This window comes from Tachypleus tridentatus, chromosome 10 (genome assembly GCF_004210375.1).
Source record: "Tachypleus tridentatus isolate NWPU-2018 chromosome 10, ASM421037v1, whole genome shotgun sequence".
Taxonomy (NCBI): Eukaryota; Metazoa; Arthropoda; class Merostomata; order Xiphosura; family Limulidae; genus Tachypleus; species Tachypleus tridentatus.
In genome coordinates, this window is record NC_134834.1 from 51,019,904 (window position 1) to 51,043,808 (window position 23,905).

General features: G+C 32.1%; 1 protein-coding gene across 11 annotated transcripts in view; it reads left to right on the forward strand.

The window, feature by feature from the left end:
* Positions 1–13,111, forward strand: part of LOC143229258 (ribosomal protein S6 kinase alpha-2-like) — a 56,345-nt gene extending 43,234 nt beyond the window's left edge. For 10 of the 11 annotated variants that reach the window (XM_076461360.1, XM_076461363.1, XM_076461365.1 and 7 more), the window contains 5 exons: positions 1,062–1,220; positions 2,825–3,063; positions 6,459–6,576; positions 7,181–7,318; positions 9,483–13,111. In XM_076461360.1, coding sequence (XP_076317475.1) covers positions 1,062–1,220; positions 2,825–3,063; positions 6,459–6,576; positions 7,181–7,318; positions 9,483–9,611 — 783 coding nt within the window. In that variant the 3' untranslated portion in view covers positions 9,612–13,111. The remainder of the gene's footprint in view (positions 1–1,061; positions 1,221–2,824; positions 3,064–6,458; positions 6,577–7,180; positions 7,319–9,482) is intronic. The other variant, XM_076461361.1, reaches the window with a different exon arrangement.
* The last annotated feature ends 10,794 nt before the right edge of the window (positions 13,112–23,905 follow it).

Sequence of the window (23,905 nt, forward strand, 5' to 3'; positions counted from 1 at the left end):
GGGTTCAAGATTCATAATCTCTTACTCTTAAACCTTTAGCAGTCTCAATCTTTCCCAGCTTCTCACTGTCAAGGTTGGATGCATGTTACTTCCTGTTGGTGGGAATTGATCAGCTCAACCATTTCTGTATCCTTAATGTCCTTAAATTCCTGTCTTCCCAGCCATTTTCCAGTCTTGTAATGTCAGTGACTCTGTTGTTGATGGTGGAGAAACTTCTGAAGTCATTGACCATCTGAGACCTGAGTTGTACTGCTCCAGTATGAAGTGCTTGTTTCCAGAACTGTCAGTTTCTTCACTATCCTTGTGTCAATTGTGTTCAGTGATTATCTGTAGAACTTCCTGGTTTAATAACACTTAAGTCTTAATAATGTCCTGTTACACAGGTTGTAAAATTGATATCATGTTGGTAGGTACAAGCATAACAGATGCATTGGGACCAACAAAGAACGATGACACTGATACTTGTTTTAGCGAATTATCCAATACTGTCAACATTGTCTGATGAATTGCTTCTTGTAACATTGCTTTAATAAACTGAAAATTTTCATGTAAACATATATATTTATTCTTTATTTTTACTTATCCAAGTTTTTCTTATCATGTGCTGCAGAGTAACACTCATTCAAGATTCCAAATCAACAACCACTCCACCTCATAAAAGGCAAAGCAGGGTATCACTTGAGTTGAAACATCAGTCACATTATATAAAGCACAAACCCATGTAATTCAGGGTTAAACTGTCCTTGTAAAACTTGTTGCTTTTCTTTTGATTTGTTTAGCCTCATATTTCTCTTATGATAAATTGAATTATAATTACTGTTTTGTAATTAGTTACAATTATTATTGCCTTAATGATTGATTAAACTTCTTAAGTAATACAACTTGTGTATAATTGTTTTCTTAATAATTTTATGACAGCTGAAACATTTTTGTGTCACCTTAGAAAAAAGATACTTAAATAGTGATTGCTATCAAAGTGTGTGTGAAAATCAATGATCAGCAATTATGATGAAGTTGGAAGTATTATGTAAGGTAATTAATTGATCAATTCATGATTGTAGGTTTATGAGGATGAGACATCTGTGTATTTAGTAATGGAACTACTGAAAGGTGGAGAGTTGTTGGACAAAATACTCAGCCATAAAGCCTTTAGTGAGAGAGAAGCAAGCTGTGTGTTAGAGGTTATAGCAAAAACTGTGAAATACCTTCATGATAATGGAGTGAGTAATTGGTTATAAAGGGAACAAAATTTTTAATAATTAATGTAAAGGTTATGTTAGTTATCTTTAGTACATGTTTGTAGTACTTAAATTTTTACCTATGGGATATAATTCATATGTTAAATATTCATTTTAATTTAGTTTTATATGTATTATCAAGTGAAACTACTGAAGACCAGCCATTGTTGGGAATGAGATAACAGTCGTATTGATGAAATGACTAGTTTTCATAACTTGCATCCCCTATTTGCATTGCCTATCCACAAGTCAGATGTAGAACTTATAGATTTGTGAAAATACTTTAAAAAAGGGTTATTATTTATTATTAACATGAATACAATACAGTATTACCTAATATATTAGTAATATCTTGTTTTTGTACAATAAGTAAAAGAATTTCATGTACCATACATTAATCCAAATATAAATATACATGTTGAATTCTGTAAGAAAACAAATATATCCTCTATTTACTCCTCTTCCTAATAGCATCGTCAAAATATGATTCTTGAGCCAAGGGCAATTTTTTTATTATTATTATATTTCTGGTTTACAATAAAATTATTCAGTTTCCTGTTTCTTCAGTAATGTTTGTCAGATTGTCATTTCATTGCCAGTTTCATCAAAGGTGCCAGTTGGTTTGAGCTGTTAATTATTGTCACACTTACACTATCTAGTAGAGTATTTTGATTGATTCAATCAATCTTCTGTAGAAGGTTAATGGTAATTAATTTTGCTCAAGCCAATGGAAGTGCTAAGTTCTTTAATAAGGAGAATAAATATCTTTGTTGCTGTTATCATTACTGATGATGTTTTCTTTTGTGTCAGTGGGAGAAATTAATCACTTGAAAGAACTTTCTGATGAGGCTTTATTGTGTTTCTCTTCATGATTTTTCTTTCTACCCAGTGAATGGTGCTGAGAACAGGAAGCTATCAACTATTATTAGGAATAACTTTATTATGCATTTGCTGTGATATTTTGTCCAGTAGGTAAACACTTTTACCTTCATTTGGATGTTAATGTTTGCATAGCAAGTGGACCACCAAATTATAGGGGATGTTTTTTTATGAAAATAATATATAAGCTGTGAAGTTAAATTAAATAGCTGGTTTTATGAGGTGAGCAAACTAGAAAATTCCTACTTGCTTAAATGTATGAGGAGTTTGGGCTGGACCTAAGTTGTTTCATTGACTTTTGGAGTAGACCAGAATTCAGAAGGACTGGTTTGTGGAAGTTTATCTCAAATTTTTAAGCACATTTGATGTATAAGTGCTTTTCTCTATTGACTTGAAAGTAGAAAATGCTATCCTCAACAGCCCTCCAGTGGCATGACAGTTATGTCAGCAGACTTACGATGCTAGAAACTGGGTTTCGATACCTAAGGAGGGTATAGTGCATGTAGCTTATTGTGAAACTTGGTGTTCAATTACAAAGTAAAACAAATAGTCTCAACAGAAAAAAAAGATTGAAAAATAGAGATAATATTAGTAAATGTATAATTTTGTTATTAAATATCTTTCAGTAAAGTTCCAGAAATATGAAGAAAAATATTGTTGGTTACATTTTAAATCATATTTTGTTTAACTAAGCTTTAATATTTTAGGTTGTCCATCGAGACCTTAAACCTTCTAACATTTTATACCCTGATGTATCGGGCAGTCCTGAATCCCTCCGTATATGTGACTTTGGTTTTGCAAAACAGATTCGAGCTGAGAATGGATTACTCATGACACCATGTTATACAGCTAACTTTGTAGCACCTGAAGTACTAAAAAAACAAGGTTATGATGAAGCTTGTGATATCTGGAGTATGGGAGTTCTTTTGTATACCATGTTAGCAGGGTAAGCTGGTGATTTGTTTGTACACCATATATGCAAAATAAATCAGCATTGTGTTTGTATTTTATACCTAATATTAGCATAATAGTTCTGCATCAGGTTTGGTGGTGGTACAAGTATACACCTTGTAACAAGGTAATGCCAGTATCATGTTTATATGTTATACACCAATTTAATAACATAACACAGCATGAGCATAATCTTGCATAGTGTTTATATGCTTAATATGGCTTAAAATAGTTATCACTATTGTTGTATTGTTACCGTAATTTAAAATTTGGGGGAAAAAGAGTGGAAGGGGATTTTGTAACCTGATCAATGAATCTTTTCTGTATTTTAAATATTCATTTATCATTTTTTTTATTCCCAAAACATTTAGTAGGTGATTGTTCCTAAAAATTTATATTTCATTTACTCTGCAGTTTTGTAGACAGTCGTGGCTCTTGATGACAAACATATGAAGAACTAACATTAATAATAGAAATGAAACTATGATTAGTTGATTCTGGAAGTTGTGAGGGTATTCATGAGAATGATTGTATTACTTTATAAGGAAAGGGAAAAGTGACTTATTTACATATACATTGCAGATACAAAGGACATTAACAAATTCAAAGCAAACATTGCTTATTTATTTTTTCATATACGTAGATAATTCAAGTGTTACTGCATAAAAATCTGCTTAACTGAGGGCTTATGTTACTACACATTTGTTGTGAAATCAGTACACCAATATTTGTATCAACTTTTCAGTAAATAGTCTGAAAGTAATGTCACTTTTAATTGTTTAATAAACCCCTAACTGGAGTTGACCTTTTGCATTTTAATATATATCCATGTCTGAAATAAATTTAAAAAAACAAATTCAAACAATACATGTTGGCTGATGGAAAATTCTTCAAAATATCAATTGAATGTCTATTTTTCGAGATTAATTTTTAATAATAATTTATGTATTATAGGAAAATTATGAAAAATTTGAAAAAGACATATAATTTGTTTTGATGAACTTTCAAAGTGAAGTGGGTTGATATTATTTAATATACAATGAAAGACATGTTTGTATATGTAAAAAATGAGATATTTGATGATAATGCAGAATACTATTACAATTTGATATTATGGTGGGTAATTTTATCAGACCATTTGAAAATATTCAAACAAAACCAATATTATTTATTTTAATCATTTAATAATTTGTTATGTTCAACACCAAGTAAGTAATCATTCATGTTATTTTTTGGTTGAAATGTATCGAAAAGTATTTTTAATCTCTGTGCCATCATGAGCAGCAGAAGATTCATGAGTACTCAAAAGCTGCTCAATACTTAGGTTGTTCAGACCTTGTGTGTTCTTTGAATCATTTGATGTATTGTGTATTACGTTCTTAATTTCAATACAATATAGAAAGTCATTTACCATCACTAGATTAAATTGTTGTAAAATTCCCTTTATTTAGAAGTTATTTCCAAAGGGTTAAAAAAGAAGTTAAATTTATTGTTTTCAGTATTCAAATGGTGTGTATTTTGTTTCAAGTTTTGATTTGGTTTCTAAAATTGCTGTGGTTAATTGCTTTCTATTAGAACATTCAAATTTATTATTAAAAAGTCATTCTTTAAATAGCTTTATTTATATCTTCATTTCTATTTAACCCTTAAATTCAGGTTATAAGTTTTCAAAACAATAATATTTAAAAATAATAATGAGAAAAATTCACCTACTGATCACATATTCTGATAGGCATATTCCTAGAACCTGTTTGTCCCTTATTTTTAAACTGTTGGTAAGAATTTCTAAACAAACATTATGTAGTGTTCAATTCAACAGTAGTATCTACTGTAATGGAATAAATTAAGATCACAGATGTAAGTATTAAACATTAGAATATTACATTTTCAATTTTTATATTATATGTGATAAACAGTAATGAAGAATCATAAAATTAATTGGCTATCTTGATTCTGCTGATAATTGTTGTGTACCAGGTTTGCTTATTTTAGAAAAAAAGGTTTTATAAGAATGTTCATTGAGATTATTCTCATAATCATATTGACACGATTACAAACAAGCATGCCATTGGAAAATGGGGTTAGATAGTGCTGCCTGGAGCTTGTTCTGAAACAATCTGTGCTGGAGTTTTCTTGCTCACACAAGAAATTGCATAAACCAGATACTTCTTAGCTATAGCAGAAAAAATTGGAAATTCCTGAAGTTTTTTAGTTGCCAGATGCATCACTTATTATCCACACTATGGAAAGCTAAATAAACCTTTCAGTTCATTTGCTAGTTTATCAGTTCTATTGAAGGGTATGTTTTCAATATTATCTGCATCAGTAAGAAATCTGTTAATGAAGGTTTCTATGTCTTAAACAGTTTCTGTAGAATATCTGAATTGTAGAGGAGATCCTGCTTGGGAGGTTTACTTTTGTTTCTCAGCCTGTCCATGACACTTTTGAATCTTCATCACAGAAAGTTTCAAATTTGCTGTTAAAAAATGAAATATCAGAACAGATGTTGGTTCAGGTTATGAAATTCTTAGATTTAATTTTACTGAGAAATAAAGTAGATAAAATTATTTGTTGTATTTTTTTGTACCTTGTGAAAAGATAGCAGTTTTGATTATTCATTTTACTGCATCGAATATTAATTTTCTATTGGGCAATAATGTTTTTCAAAAATAAAGATGTTCTGTTTATTGCTAACATAAAATAATTGTGTTTGTAATTTACAGTTAATATGATAATATCAATGTAAGCTACTGAAAAAGATATATCAACCAAGAATCACATGAAAGAAATATCTGTGGAACTAATTGGTTTCAAATGAGACAGAAAGTAGATTTCATTAATTTTAATAGTTTTCAGTTTTAATAATTTTATAAATTGAAAAATGTAGTAGAATCTAAGAAACAGTCTATTTCATAGAACCTTGATTTTTTGAAAAGTCATATTTTTAAGCTAATTAAAAATCTTTGTACATTTAAAAGTAATTATTTTTGTTTTTCTTTTAAGCTTCATTTCCATAAAAGAAACTCAGTTTCTTTAAATATATTTTCAGAAATTTGTTATATTTAGTTGTATTACCTTGAATTTACGTTGAATAATAATATTTAAAATGTATTTTACAGGGAGCCCCCTGCTAGTACAGTGGTATATCTTTGGATTTACATTGCTAAAATTGGGTTAAATTCCCCTTGATGGGCTAAGCAGATAGCCTGATGTGGCTTTGCTATAAGAAAAACACAAACACACACTTTCCAGGGAAATTAATAATCCTTGAAAAAAATAGCAATAGAATGTACACAGAAAACAATGGTCATTCCTTTCTAGGTAGAAGGTTTATTTTTTGTTTGTTATTGTTATACAGTTTATTTTGTAAAACTATTTTAATATTTTCAGACATACTCCCTTTGCAAATGGGCCTCACGATACACCCAATGATATTCTTCACAGAATTGGAGAAGGAAAGTTTCAGGTGACCTATGGAAATTGGTCAAATATTACTCCAGCTGCAAAGGTAGATAATAGACCAATATGGAAACATGAACATAGATCAGGTGTTATATTTCAAGTGAAACATTGCACATATAATGAAAAGATACTGTACAGTCTGTTGTATAGATATATAGTTAAACACAGTGATATAATGTTAACTGTGAGTTGAATGTCACAGTCCTACTTAAGATAAATATTACCAACTGTTGTGTTATTAGTTTGCAAAACAGTGGTATCTCATGAGCTGAACACTATACCAGTCTCTACGATAGATAAGACTAAGTAGTGTCTGGTATGTAGAGTGGGTTTTATTTGGTTAGTTGAATATTACATTATTGCTAAAGAATAGTATATTGTTTTGTGTAAATATAAGTGTGTTAACTGTCTAATATCATGTCAATTCTAAAATAATAGTATAGTTTGTTGTCTGGTAAGTTGAATATCCATCAATACCAGACGTTGTTTTTGCTCTTATGTAGTGAGGTAGATATCAAAGTTAGATCAGACAGGACCCATAATTATCTAAATTGTTGTAACTGTAAGTTGTGATTAACCAGTGCAATATTTAATGTAGATAAATATGGGGAATTCATCAACCCAAGATAATGTTGTTGAATATTTTTCAGCATCTTGTTCAGAAAATGCTGCATGTAGATCCAAAACAACGATACAGAGCTGCTGACATTTTGAGTCATGTGTGGATCACAAATAGGAACCAGTTGCCTAACAGCAGATTGTATCATCAAGATGCTTCCTTAGTCAAGGTATTTACAATGTTTTGTAACTCAAGATGAGGTTGAAACTGAATTAAAAATTTTTTTGATCAGTGTTGATAATCTCAAAGAAACTTTGGAGTCAAAGTTAAATATCCCGAAGCAAATTGGGATGATAAACTGTAGAAAATTGTGTTAAGTTTTTTTCTTTTTTTTACAAGATATTTTTCACATAACCATGTTAGTTACAGTAAGTATTCAGTACCTATATTTGCATGTATTTAGATACGCGATTTTTTTTATGTATCATAATATCACTGAAATTATGCATAATTTAGTTTAACTTGATTGCACCAGTCATAATAGAACAGAGACTTGTGGTCACATCTGGCACTTTTCACAAGATTATTTCTAATACACACTTTTCTCTTGGGGAGTACTGCATAATCAAGCCTACTTTTCCCTTGTCTCTTAACCATTTTAAATTACACAAAGCATTTCTTTGAACACAACTAGAATATGAGATATATTTAAAAGTCTGTACTATATGGTCAGAATGGTAATCTGTATTTGTAGTAGCAGAATTAAGATTATACTTATAGAAAAATTCTGTGCATGGCAATAATTGTTTATTGAAATTAATATTAAAGAAGAGGGATATTTTTAACTTATTTTACTCCTTCTGTTTCATCTTTGTTTTTCATTCAGAATTACTTCAGTACAAAGAAAACTTGTTACTGGATTATCTTATTTTGAATATCTTTTATTAGAAGAAAAATCACTGTAGTAGACCTATAGAACATTTATTTATTAAACTCAAATAGGCAAGTCTCCCACTGGGACAGCAGTAAGTCAATAAATTTAAAAGCTTAAAATCAGGGGTTCAAATTACACTTGGAGGACACAACAAATAGCTCAATGTGACTTTGGTTTAAGAAAAGTACACAAATTAGGAAGCTTAAAAAATATATAGAAAATTTATGTTTGAGTAATAAGTTTCAAATTGAATTTACTTAAAAACTGTTTTTAATTTTAAGTTCACTGTTTCCAGGTAGTGAAACACTAAAATGTGTAATCAAGAAGTTTTGTGTCTGATGTAACTAATTTTACAAACCAAAATAAAAACTAGCCTAAAGGCCTGGCATGGCCAGGTGGTTAAGGCACTTGACTTGTAACCTGAGTGTCTCAGATTTGAATCCCCATCACAATAAACATGCTCACCCTTTCACCCATGAGATGTTATAATGTTAGTGAATCCCACTATTCATTGGTAAAAGAGTAGTCCAAGAGTTGTGGGTAGTGATGACTAGCTGCCTTCCTCTAGTCTTACACTGGTAAATTAGAGATGGATAGTGCAGATAGCCCTCATGTAGCTTTGCGTGAGATTCAAACCAAACCAAACAACTAGCCTAAAGATTGATTCACTTAATACTGTTAGTGGTGTGTGATTTAAAATTGTCAAAGGACATCTTCCAAAGATGGGACAACTATATTTGTACAAATTTCACATTATGCTTGGTTTGTTACACCAACCCATGAAATGCAAGTGTAACTGATGTCTCAAATTAGGCAAGATGAATTGGTTGTATCATTAAATGTTTTAGCTATTTACAAACAGTTTTATATGTATAACTTCTTAATGGTTGATTGTATTCTTGGGAAAAACTGAGAACAAAGTAACATTTTTTACATGTGTCTTGCAGTTAGATTTTTATTTTTTTGGACTTGTATTTGACATTTTTAATGTCTATGATTAGAGTGATATGGATTTGATGAGAATTTGGTGGAGAAACAAGAAGCAGGGATATGTTTGTCAGTCCCCAAACCAGTGTTTTTCAGATTTGCTTGGTGTTATTTCCATCACATGATAATGTGAGAATGTGTAGTGTATGTTGTTGTACCTGATACGTATGACTATAAACTCATTTGTAGTACAACATATGATTTTATGGATACTAGTGTTGTGGCACAAGATTACACTGACACAGTTTCAGAGCTGTAACAACACAAGTTCATACTTGAATCTTTATATTTCAATTTATCATGATTTACGTAAACAGTTAAATATGATATTTGATCACATTCATTACGGCTAGAGAATCTTTTTTACTACATGGGAATTGTGTACATTAATTCTGAATTAGTATGTTTTTACATGAGTTTGGTTTAACCATATTCTCACTCCATTCATATATTTTTGTCATTCTGTCGATAGGGTGCCATGGCTGCAACATTCCGAGCCATTAATCAGTTTCCAAAACCACCTAATCTGGAACCAGTAGCAGCATCGGAACTGGCACAGCGACGGGCCAAGTCACGACCCAGACTTTCTTTGGAGTGTTAGTAAGGACTTAGTAATAGGTTTCTCTTCTAAAATCATGATTGGCTTTTAAAGCAAGATGGGGTTGTCTTTCTTGTGCTCCTATTAGTCAAGGCAAGACATGTGAAGTGAGATAGAGGATTGAGCTAGTTGAAGACAACCACCCCCATATCAGTGATTGTAGTTACCTACTTTTTATACTTTAGGTTTTTAATTAAAATTGATTAATGAAAGGCTGATAATTGTCATAGAAAATCATTATATTTTTGTGTTATTGGTTGGCTCAGGAATTTTTAATGTTCTTGTCAAATATAATAAAATAATGATCAACAGAGGTTCTAACATTTAAGGTGTCTTATTGATTCAGTTATGAACATGAAGACTGTGTTAAAAGTATTTTTCTCGTTTATCATGTAAAAATGGAGATAAAATTTGAAGAACCAACCCATCATTTTATTTCTTTATGGTAAGATATATTTAAACGATTTGTGTGTACATATATATATATATATATATATAATCAGGTATTTGTTTTTAGTAATTGGGGGATATAGCTAAGTGCATTTTTTATTACTGATGATTGGCATTTAGCAAAGATAGTCAGGAAATGTTGTGCCAAACAAATAGTGTAAGGGATGATAGTTTGTTCTTTCTCTATAAGTAGTCCATTCTTAATATCAAAGTACTCACTTTATGTGAAAGTCTAATAACAAAGAAGTATGCATTTAACAGTATTAGTATTTGATTCGTAAGCAGCATTTCCATGGCTATATTTTACTGTTTGGAAAAAGCAGATATTTTGTTTAGTCAAATATAAGATGAAGTTATGGAACATTTTGGATAAAGTAAGAACTGTAGCAGTACTGTAATGAAAAATTTTTTGTAGGAGATAAAATGATAAAAGTGTGTGAGAATGCAATGGAATTTACTTTCTAGCTGAATAAAGCATATTACATAAAAGTAAATTCATCAGAAAATATTTGAGTAACCCAGTTGTCTGTGAACATTTTATTATGATAATAAACATGTCATTACAAATGAAAACTTATTTTTTGTGCAAATGTAAATTTGATAGTTCTTTCACTATAGGTATTACCTGATAGATTGTAAGTTGGCATAACTTCTTGAGATGACACAGGAAAAAGACCATTTTCAGTTTTTTCCACCAGATCTACTTAGGCTATTAGCAACCTATAATACTATATCATTATCCAGAAGACTTCATCTTACGTGAACATCCACAAAAAATATTTTTTATAATTGTTTGTTGTACATTTGTGTTATCAAATAGAAAGTTTTCCAGTGTATTCTATCAGACCACATCCTGAAGTTATTTATGTCCTGTGATGTAAGTTATTCAAGAGAGGCATACACATCTTGTATTAGACAGATTTAGAAGATTATCTGTAGTCTCCTCTAACATAGTTAAGTTATTTATCTCCAGGTTTTGTATCTTGTATCAGACAGATCGAGAAGATTATCTGTAGCCTCCTGTAACATGGATAACTTAACTATCTCCAGGTACTAGACATCTTGTGCTAGACAGATCTAGAATGTTATCTTTAACATAGTTATCCACATGAAAGTTTTACATTTTGCATCCAGTATATCTAGGTTACATGCAGTCTCTCTTGATGTACTTAGGTTATTAAGCAGAAGGCTCTACATCTTAAATCATTTTGTATCTAGAAGGCTGTAAATAACCTTCTATTACAAACAGTGTCCCACAAGAACCAAGTGATCCAGTTCATATTTTTAAGTACCATGGTTGTGTATTATCTGTTTGAATAATTAAAGTTACGAGTATTTTATTTTATTTTTAAAAATGCAACTTTTTTTTTGTGTGAACTCTGTAAAACTAATATTTTTGTGGCTGTTATGGTACTAAGATCAAAAATTTGTAAAAGAGGTGGTTAACATACCATTTTTAGGTTATTTAATATATGTAGCATTACTTGTAAAAGGAACAGTTTTATTGTTGTATTCTAAAGTGAGAGAAGTTAGAAAACACCATTTGAAATATTTATTTTGTAACCACATGGGTACATTCATGCAAGGATCTTAAGCTTTACAGCTGAAGGTGAATTACTCAATATAATATTAGGTATTAAAGTACCATGAATTAGAGGAATATGCAATTGTGAACAGATGACCAGCATCTAGTGACCATTATGAACATGTGAATGAATAAAAATACAGTTTTGGAGAGAACTATCTAATGATAAATATATTGCAAAAATACAGTGACCAATGTGAACACAGATGAATAAACACTTTTGAGAGAAAAATAAAAAAAATAAATTTTTTACTAGAAATTAGTGGTTAATATTTAACAAGAAAGTGGTATTGAAATAAATTTAGAAAAAAAAAGTTGAACAATAAATAAGCATCCAGGATGTAAACCATTGTCTCTAAACGTGTTAAGTAACAAGAGTTTAACTTGAAACATAATAATGAACGTATTTTCCACTTCATAAGCGAAGATAGTACTAACAAATAAATGTATTTATTGAGTTTAGTGTAAATGTAGGCATTTTGCTAGATTTTTGCAAATGATTAAAAACGAAAATCTTTGATGTTAAAAATAAATCACAGTAGTGACTCTTTATGTTGTTTCTTATATGTTACTGTTTGCTGCTTTCAACTTGTGTGATTTATAAAAGAATATTTTTTGAATTAATATATCTGAAACTGAAATTTATGTTATTAGTATTGTTTGAATATAAGCTTATGGATGTTCTAACTTTAATTATCAATGTATATGACAGGTTTTAAGCAATTTTAAGGTTAGTTGTTGCAATATGTAAAATCATGTTTGCATAAGTGGTTAATGATTCTGTATGAGAGATCTTACTATGTTTGGTAATAATACATGTTACAATAATTACCTGAAAAATATAAGTGATACTGTAAGTAACATACAGCAAACAATTACTTGAGCTTGTTTTAAATTTTTTAGTTTTAATTCGTTATTTCTTATTGTGCACAAGTTTATTGTTAAAATGTTTTCACCTTGTACAAAAAGATACATATTGAAAATTATGCATGTTTTTTATATGTAAGTATAATTTAGAAATTCCATCAGTGTTAAAAAGTTAGAAACCTTACTTTTTGCATTTATATTTTCTTCCACTCATTATTGAGGATACAAGAGGGATTATGGATTTAAGACAGATTTTGGCAAGTGCATTTAAACCATCATGATAAATAGTTTAATTCAATATTATTCTTCAAAAAACATTTTTGTCATTATGTGTGCACTTTCTTGCAATCTAATCAAAATCAAATTTAATAAATAAATCCATATGTATATTTTTCTATTCAAATAAAATAAATGAGAACAGGTCTGTAAAACTTGTGATTTTCTCTAAAAAGTTTTATTGTATTAATCTTGCATCTTGTAAACTTTATACAACTTTTATATTACTTGGTTGTCCATAAGACGTGAATAATTATGATGAGTGAAAAAAAAATGTAAATAAACATTTTTCACAAAATAAAATACGAGACATACTTTATCACGATTCTGTAGTGAAAAAATTATTTTCCATTTGTAGTACGTGGGAGAGATTTTGTTCAGATTTTTAAAAGCAAGTTTAATAGAAAGAGAATATATGAAGTAAAAAGTTTATTCCTCTCTCTGTCTGAACCTAAGTTAAATAGACATTTAAAAATTAATTTGTTTTTAATCTAATGATTCTGATTTCAAATTTGTTTTCAGTTGTACTGTTCTCTGTGAAAGATTAACCCAAATTTTGCACTATTTTATCTGCTTCAGATACTCTGTGTCATGTTTCTCAAACGTGTATGGTTATATTTTGATACTGAAAATAGATACTGTTTTTATCTATCTATACACTGCCCACCCTTCCTCCAGTAGCACTGATGTGTCTGTGGTCTTATAATGTTAAAATCTGGGTTTTGACACCTATGGTGGGCAGAGTGCAAATAGCTCTTTGTGTTCATTAACAAGCAACAACATCATCTGTATACTTGTATCCTTCATAAATACTTAATGCTCTGTGAGGTATATAGTTTTTCATTATCTTACGAGAGAATAAAAACATTTTGTTTATGTTTGAAAAAATTTACAAAACCTATTGTAAGGTAGTAATATACAAAACATTGTATTTAATGTTAAAATATGCACCTCCATTGCTAGATCTATAACTTTGAGAATACTATACAGAAATCGTGCAGTTATTTAAGTTATAATTTTGTTCACGAATTTCCTTCCTTTTATATTTCTTATACTTGGTTTAATAGTTAATGTAATGAATGTAAGCATGAGGAGGTGATGAGGTAGTGTGTGTATATTTAAAGAAATAGAGAGGGTCAGTGAAGAAGTGACAAGATGGTATGCATGAAGAAACGTGTCGGGAAGTGAAGATAATGGGAAGAAGCACAATAAAGGTAAGCTAGGGGGAGAGGTAAAAACAGTACAAATATTTAATAAGACATTTTTGTAAGGAATTTGAAAAAATAAAAGTTCCTCTGGGAAGTAGTGACGGAACTTCAAATTTCAGAATGTTATCTAAAGACTGGTGAAGGTGTGAAATAAAATTTGTTAAAGGATTTAAAAGAAAAATATCATGATTTACACGTGGGGGACTCCATTCTCATTTGGTTAATGGTGATTCATCATTCTCGTTTCGCCAAAGTATATTGAGTTGCATGGCCCATTGTGTAATTTTGTGCTTAAGTCAAAGCAAACAAACAAATACACAGTGGATATTTGTACTGAGTGTAGAACATCTGCCCTCGTTCTTGGATGCAAACAATGTGATGAAGTGATGACATAATAAAGGAGTACAGACCAAGTAACCATTTGATAATGTGTTGAGATGCTGTGAAGGAAGTATGGTGATTATTTGTAGGAAAAAAACGTGAGAAGAACAAGGTAATAAGAGGTCAGGAATTATGAGTTGAGAAAGCGATACTGCTCAACACTTAATGTGGATTTAATTGATGATGGAACATTACGCCACGTTAAAATTTATTGCAAGCTTTTAAGCATTGCACACCTATTACTACGTAAAATACTACCGACTAAACGTCTATTATTGAATATACTAATCTCAAAGAATTGAAATAATACAGCAGTATATAAATAAAACAGATACATATGTTTTAATGTGATGTAAAGGCTTGTTAATATTAAATGATGTAATTGGTATTCTCAAAGTATAATAATACAGTAGATTTTCAGATTAAAATGAAGTGTAAATTGTGTATTTTGTTTAGTGTATCAGGTCATCCCTTAAGTAATGCCCGATTTTAGATTCAGGAAAAGGGAAAGGATTTCAAACGCTTTTAATGTTATTTAATCAATAATATGTGTTCCATTATTATTAATTACTTCCTGCTTACGATTCACAAGCTTCTGAATGCCGCTTCTGTAAAATTCGTAGGATTTGGAGGAAAAGAATGTAGAGAGAGTAGTTTTGACATCATGTGTTTCAAGCTCTTTTTTTCATCAAGATAGTTCTGCAAACTTCGGAAAAGATGATAATCAGATTCGTGTAGTTTCTGCTGCACTATTACCTTTTTTAAACTCAAAGCATTATATGCCTAATGTGCTCCTCAGACACATCCATCTTCACAAGGGTTTATTTGATTAATGATTTGAAAAAGTGGAGTTGGTTTACTTTCTTTTATATGTCTGAACATTTTTATACACGTCCTACTACAAGCTTTCCACAAAGACAGAAATGATGATGCACTTTCTGTGTTAAATTTTTGGACCTTTACTTATGGGATGATCTGATAATAGCGTTTCAAGGTACAAACTTTATGGCGAGCGTCCCTACTATTTGTATTTTCGTTGGGATGAAAAGAGATTTGCCTATACTTGTATAGAACCTGAAAGCGTTTTTATCGACCCATTTTAATTGCGTTTATTATTACCTTATTATAAACTGGTGCTATTTATAAGCATTTAAATACGTTAATATTGAGTACGTTTAACTTTTTCAAATATAATTTGCTTTTAGCTATGTGCAACCCATCACTGGACTGATGTATTTAATATCAACCTTTATGGTTAATAGGGTACACCAACTTCAGTGAAAGGCCCGGCCTGGATAGGTGTATAGGGCGCTTAACTCGTAAACTGAGGGTCGCGGGTTCGAATTCACGTCACATCAACATTCTCGGCCTTTCAGCCGTGGAGCGTTATAATGTTGCTGTCAATCCCACTATTCTTGGCAAAAGAGTATCTCGAGCTGGCGGTGAGCGATTATGATTAGCTGCCTTCCTTCTAGTCTCACACTGCTAAATTAGGAATAGGTAGCGCAGATAGTCCTCGTGTAATTTTGCGCGAAATTAAAACACAAACTATAGTAAATATATTTTAAATTAATACTAAGTGAAAATAATGGTCTTTTTCTGATGATTTAGTAACTTCGAGTTTGCGATTATAACTAAAACTTTCGCAGGTTTGTTTACCCAAATTAAATAAATACAAAGTAATTCTTGGACAGTTTTTGCTGTCTGAACAATGTGGCTTGAGTGTCACTTTTTATATTTCATATATGGTCTCAAAATTTGGAACACCTTATCGAGATAACAGAACATATAAAGTGGATTATAAGATCCACAAACCGAGCATACTTGGCCACGTCTCACCCTCTATTTCAAAAAGTTTCCCAAATGACTAGATGTTGCTACTCTATTTCAGAAAGTTTTCCATTAGCAGTCTTCCAATGATTAGGTGTTGCTACTCTATTTAAGAGAGTTTATGTATTGGTATTTTCCAAATGGTTGAGAGTTGCTATTCTAAACCATAAAATGTATGTTGCTGCTTCATTTGAAATGGTGTCTCGTGATGTCCGTCTTTTTAAACGAACATTCGTTATCAATATATTTTAAGAGAAACTTGAAACTTTAGAACATTGTTTTATTTTGTATCCAAACGTTTATAAGTTGCATGGTAAAGTGGTACTTGAAAAAAGTAATTAGCAGTGCAAGTTATTCAAAAATAACGAGAGACAATCTTTTTATAACTAACATGGAGCGTATTTTAATTCTTGAGTAAAATCTTGGTTAATAGGGATATTACATAAAGACGAACATTAATATATTTGCTTAAAATATATTTATTTTGGCATTTGATCTGTGAAAAGTCGCCATTGTCAATTTCCATTGGCGCTTTTCTTTTTTTTGCAAGATCTTTTTTTCTGTGCGTGAAATCGGTGGACGTGTTCCAGGAAAAAACAACAACAAAATGACTGAATTGTCTTTGTTCTGTTTTCAGATATATTAATACAATATAAACTGTGACGATCCTTCGCAACTATGTGTTATCTACTTCAAGTACCGTATTAATGATACCAATATTTCAATATCCTGAAATTAATCCATTGTTGTACCTGTTTGGACCAACATTGATATAACCAATGATCATTGTATAAATTGTTCTTTCTTTTACGACTGAATACCGAAACATTTTTTACATTTACGGGTTATTTGTTTTTGCTGTTGAAGTATGATCATTAGTCAAATAATTAAGTTTCTATCATTCTGTAATTTTTATTATGTTCATGATTCTTAATGTATTGACTAAGAATTGAATATATATGATAAATATGGCCAGGTGGGTTACGGCGTTCGACTCGTAATTCGAGGGTCGCGGGTTCGAATCCCCGTCGCACCAAACATGTTCGCCCTTTCAGCCATGGGGGCGTTATAATGTAACGGTCAATCCCACTATTCGTTGGTAAAAAAAGTAGTCCAAGAGTTGGCGGTGGGTGGTGATGACTAGCTGCCTTCCCCCTAGTCTTACACTGCTAAATTAGGGACGGCTAGCCCAGATAGCCCTCGAGTGAAGTAAAGCTGTGAACTAAAACACTTAACTCTTTGTTTGAGTCAAGTAAAAAACATGACTTTGAATTATACAACTGTCTTACTCTGCTACCCAGTTAGAGTCAAGAAAGCTGATTGTGAATATTTGAAAAGGGCGCACTGTAAATTGAAGACCGAATGAACGCTAAACAATATACAAACAAAATGTTGAATTACGTATATCACTAGAATGGTGCTTTAAAAAAAAGTATCTTTTTTTCCGCCGCTGGAATCTCTATTGAACAAATTGGTATTTTTAATGTTTTTTCTTTCTCGTCGCTGTGTACGTACTCTACCAAACACACTTTCAGTTTCGACAAGTATTTCACTTGATTTATTAATATTCAAATTAGACAACTTTCAGAAACAGAATACCATTGTAATCAATTTAAGTTACGTTTTTGTACTTAAGATACATAATAAATACCAATGTTATCAATTTTTGTACTTAAGATACTTAACACAATCAAAGTGGACTACATTCTCCTACAGTGGTTCCCAACCTTTTTTGTGCCCCGCACCCCTAAACAATTTTAATATGTTCTTGCACCCCTCACAGTAATTATTTATTTAAAAATAAAAGTGAAGGTGGCCAAAACAAATTTTTATAAATAGTTTTTAATGATATATAAACGAAACATTTGGAAAAGAAAAAAATATTACAACAAACTAAAAGTTGCATAAAGTGAAATGTTATCTCGCACCCCTCAGGGGTGCGAGCACCACTGGTTGGGAACCACTGTTCTACTAAGTGTTTGCGCTTTCAGTTAAATTGTGAACTCATAACCGCATTTAAGTACTTACGGTAAGGCGGTGGCGAGTGAATGCAAGTTGTTTTTGTGATGGAAGTGACTGATATTTGATACTTGGTGTTATTGATTGAAAGGTTATTGTGCTATTCAGCCGTCTGGAATCTACGGTCTCCACCACTAGAAATTGAATTTGTTAACTTATTTGAAGCTTTCCAGATGGTTATCCAGGTTTTGTTAACTCCTGTACCAGGTTGACTGAATGTGTTATTACATAAGTACACGTAGAAGGCTTCTTCTATCTTCCATTTTCTCATGTGTTATTCGTGTCATTTTATTCTAGTTTTCTTCCATTTTATCGTATGGTCTTCTCTTACATGATAAGCTGTTACAGGTAGATCAACGTCACATAATCCTTGATGTCTCTTATGCTCCCACATTTTGGCTTTTGTTGGTGTTTTTGTTTATCCAATGTATTGAAATTTAAATTCACAAAGGATGTTGTTAATAGTGTTTGTTCTCTATTAGTTCTTCGAGTAGTTTAGTGTTTTATTAACTGCGATCGTGTGCTATCGTAGCTTTTTAACATTTATCTAACTTTGTGTAATTTACATATCCTTTGTACGTTGTTTTTAAGATATCTTGATAGAGGAAAATATGTGTATATTTTATTTCTGGTTATTCTTGGTGTTTACTTTCTTTATTAAGTATTTTTATTATCCGTTGTAATGTGTTTCCTTATTATTGTTTCTCATGTTAGCTAAATTAGTTTTATATCTTACCTTCGGCCCGGCATGGCCTAGTGCGTAAGGTGTGCGACTCGTAATCCGAGGGTCGCGGGTTCGCGCCCGCGTCGCGCTAAACATGCTCGCCCTCCCAGCCGTGGGGGTGTATAATGTGACGGTCAATCCCACTATTCGTTGGTAAAGAGTAGCCCAAGAGTTGGCGGTGGGTGGTGATGACTAGCTGCCTCCTCCAGTCTTACACTGCTAAATTAGGGAGCTAGCACAGATAGCCCTCAGTATGTCAAACAAACAAACAAAATCTTACCTTCCTTTATAAAAGTAAGCAATGTAACGCAATTCCTGCAGAACTTTAGGTCAAATCATACATCAAGAGTTCATGAGGATCAAGATTAAATCAGAAGCTCATTAAAACTGTGCAACAAGTTGTGATAAAATTGTGCTAGTATGTGTGTGTGTTTTTTTTATAGCAAAGCCACGTTGGGCTATCAGCTGAGTCAAAATTATGCGATATAAATAAATGCATGATGTAGAATAAAGAAAACGATCTTTATCATGAAATAAATAAAACAAACTATTAAAGTGCGCGGTAATTTTTCTACGTAGAAAGTAGATTCACTCATAAATTCAGAAAATATTTCATTCCTAACACCACGAACACATTCAAATGCACAATAATAAATATGAACAAACATTAACATAATCTGAAGAAAGTATACCAAATAAAGGACTAGACTTAACAAAATATACAGAACAAATATATCTTTGACCATAAAATAAGAATTTACAATCTAAATAAAGTCTGTAGTGCACAAAGCAATTAATTGCAAGCCCCGCTGTAATAACAAAACAAACTGTTCTCGGGAAGTTAAATCAACATTATAACGATTCTACCAGGAATCAAAAGTAATTCTACTGTAATTTGTGGGCAAAGACGAATACGAGGTCTGTTCAAAAAATACGCGGACTGACGTCATAAAACAAAATGTACTTTATTTAGAAGTTACAGGTCTGGGACCCCTACAAAGTACTCTCCTCCCCAACGCACACACTTATCCCAACCGTGTTTCCACTTGTTGAAACAGTCCTGGTACGCTTCTTTTGTAATGTCCTCCAGCTCCTTCGTCGCATTTGCCTTAATCTAGGGAATCGTCTCAAATCTTCTTCCTTTCAAGGGTCTTTTGAGTTTGGGGAACAAGACAAAATTGCAAGGAGCAAGGTCAGGTGAGTAGGGGGGGGGGAAGAACAGTGATTGAGTGTTTGGCCAAAAACTCACGAGTTCTGAGGGCTGAATTTCGCAGCAACGCGGTGCATCTTCAATTTTTCGGTCAAAATCTCGTAACAAGATCCAACTGATATCCCACACTCTTCAGCAAGCTCCCTGACAGTCAGACGTCGATTTACCCGCAGCAGGGTGTTGATTTTGTCGACGTGTGGATCGTCAGTTGACGTGGAAGGACGTCCAGGGCGCTCATCATCTTCAATGGACTGTCAACCATCCTTAAAACGTTCATGCCACTTGAAACATGCCGTACGCTTCATAGCAACATCACCGTAAGCCGTGTTAAGCATAGCAAAAGTTTCAGTCGCAGATTTTCCAAGTTTAACACAAAATTTCACAGCAAGTCGTTGCTCCTTCAAGTCATTCATTCTGAAATCCGCCAAACGGATGTACATATAATGGAAAATCCTATTATGCCAATAGTTTCAGTTGTCAATATAAAAGGAACCATGATGTTTCCAGCCCATTTAACAACGTATTGGCTCTTGAGAAACAACCATATGAAAAGGCGTATTTAGTGATATAATTTAAAAAATAGAAAATAATAAATCATGCTTAAACATGATAATTACCAATACACGCGTTTCATGTACTACAGGAGTTTACAGGAAAATCATAGATACTTGTAAACGTATCGAATATAAATCATACCACATTAGTAGTGTAAATACAGACATTATAGCTTGCAGAGAATTAAATGCACATATGTAGATTAATAAACAAGGTAACGCACATCCTTCTGTTTTGTAACACGATTGAGCAGATGTTTTTCCTCAAGGCAATCTAAACTGTTACAGAGACGTCAGGAAAAGGACTCATTGAGGGTTAGATTACTCTAATTAGATTTGTGCTGATTGCGGATCATTTACAATATTACCAGTAGAGTGGTAAGGGAGTCTGGCGCCAGGAAACAACAAATAATTCGCGTCCTCCCCAACAAAATCTAAGCTCAGTCACTCCCCTTATATTCTTACATTTTGTATTTGATGTCAAGCATAACATTAAAAGTATTTTAATGAGCCTTAGTCTTAGAAGAACATCTAACTCCTGGGTAAACAAGTTATTAATTTGAAGCTCCCCCAAACCTGGTGTTCGAGGGCACCTCACTACGCCTGTGCATGTTACTATTGGATGGTTTCTTGTAAATATTTTAAATTTACACGAAACTGAACAAGATATTTAAAATATTCAAACGATCATCGTTGTTTAGTACGCAATCAAAGTCTTTGATCAGTCTTAGAATATGTATTTTAATTGTATACTAAACAACGTTGATGATTTGAATGTTTTAAATGTTCAAACAAGTTTCTGAATTTTGACCTTTTACTAAAATTGAGCAAGTTATTTAAAAGTAATTACATGATTATTATTAGAACTGGAAAAAAGTGAGAACCCAAAATTATGAAAATTATATATATGTATGTGTTTTTATATAATTTAACTGACGTTTAATTTAGGCTTTTGCGTTGGACTATTTTGCTTCCTATGTCTTCGGAATAATATTTATTAATGGATACACAGTTGGATGCTTCCCTTTTATTGGAAGTTATCTCAAAAAAACAAGAAAGAAAAATTCACATCGTTAGGCTATACACTGTACGCATTTCTATTAGGTAAACTTAAAACTACATAAGCTATCATATTTTGAAATTAAACTTCATATTAAGCTGACATTGAAATTTTAAAACTCAGCAAAAACATGAGTTTTAACGTCTTGATCAGAAACATCTAGGGTTTAGGTGTAGTCGTCCGTATTTTGAACTTCTGAACACAGGGATGGCAGACAAAAAGCGGCATCTGTCGCTACAAGGTCTTTATCTGGCTAATTGAACCTAACAACTGGATTGACTGAAATTTCCAATACGTGTCCATATTTCAAGTGTGGAGTATCTTCTATATGGCGTTTCGAATCTTAGATCCTTTAATCCACACCATCGTTCGTTAATCTATATAACTTAAACTCGTGTATATACCAATAAGAAACTCAGAATATTAGAATAATATGCACATTGACAAAATATAACCATCCAGTTAACTTAGAAAATTCTAGGAATATGACTTCTGGACGCGAAAAACAACAAAAAAGTCCATGATATACTTACAAAACAAAGCAAGCGTTTTCTTTTCTTTCGTAAAATTTAACTGCAGTAAAATACAACTGATAGTGTGAAATTGGGATACTGTATTACGTATATCTTGTTGAGGTATATTTTCATATACGTATGCTGAGCTAATCAAGAAACTCATTATATTAGATTGAAAGTTTTGATACACCTTCTCTTGGTCAATTTTTGGAAAGACAATGTCTTTGTTCTATGTAATATTGCTACAGAATGCAAGTGGTCTGGCATGACTTGGTGATTAGGGTACTCGACTTGCAATCTAATTCCCCAAATATCCTCATCCTTTTAGTCGTGGGTGCATTATGATGTGATGGTCAATCCCGCTATTCATCATAAAGAGTAACCCAAGAGTTGGAGGTGGTTGATGTTGACAGCTACCTTTTTTGATGTCCTTTATTTCAAAATTAAGAATGGCTAGGGCAGATTGCTTTTGAGTACCTTTGCGCGAAATAAAAACAACAACAATAAACAAACATAATACAGGTGTTTGAACATGAATGCAGTTCTGATGCAAATAAATATAAGATTTTTTTAAAAGGACCTAGGTCATTTCAAAGAAGTGTCAAATCGATACCAGAGTATATTTATCTTTGATAATACAACAAACCTTTGGGTTCACGGCACTTTATAACATACAATATTTATCTGAAATACATTAATATTGTTCGTTTGTTTGAAGTTAAGCACAAAATAGCACAATGGACTAGCCCTGCTCTGTCCACCAGGGGTATTGAAACCCGGATTCGAGAGTTGTAAGTCCGTGGACATGTCGCTGTGCAACTTAGTGCTTAATAATGTCTAGAATGGCCTGGCATGGCCTAGCGCGTAAGGCGTGCGACTCGTAATCCGCGGGTTCGCGCCCGCGTCGCGCCAAACATGTTCGCCCTACCAGCCGTGGGGGCGTTATATTATGTGACGGTCAATCCCACTATTCGGTGGTCAAAGAGTAGCCCGAGAGTTGGCGGTGGGTGGTGATGACTAGCTGCCTTCCCTCTAGTCTTACACTGCTAAGTTAGGGACGGCTCGGTGCAGTGGGCTAACAACCTATTCACTTAAATACCTGTTGAAGAATCCGCAAGCGATTACGACCCTATGTTCCGAGATGGAATCTAATGGTGATAACTAACTAATTAATGTCTAGAATAAATTTTGAATTCTCGAACGAGTGCAAAAAATAAACTTATAAAATTAAAATTTAGGCTCTGTGAAAACTGAAAAAACAAACAAACATAGAGGCATCTTGTACTGAATCTTCCTTACCTAAATATTAAGATGTTTAAACATTCCTGATACCTTTAGAGACATGTGATTCAGAAAACGTTAGCAGAAGTTCAGATTTTAGTTTTTTATCTCGTACTTTTTGCAATGTTTCAATATTATCCCACTTGGCACTCAGTTTCCGCCTTATACTCACACATACTTCCTGGTTTATAATACATTAGATAATTAAACTGTTTTTTCAGCCCCATCTGGTATACGATTTCTTACTTACTATATTCCCATCGGTATATAATTTATAGATCATATTCTATTCAATATAAAAATGTTATACTCCCCCTGGTACATAGTTTATTATTAT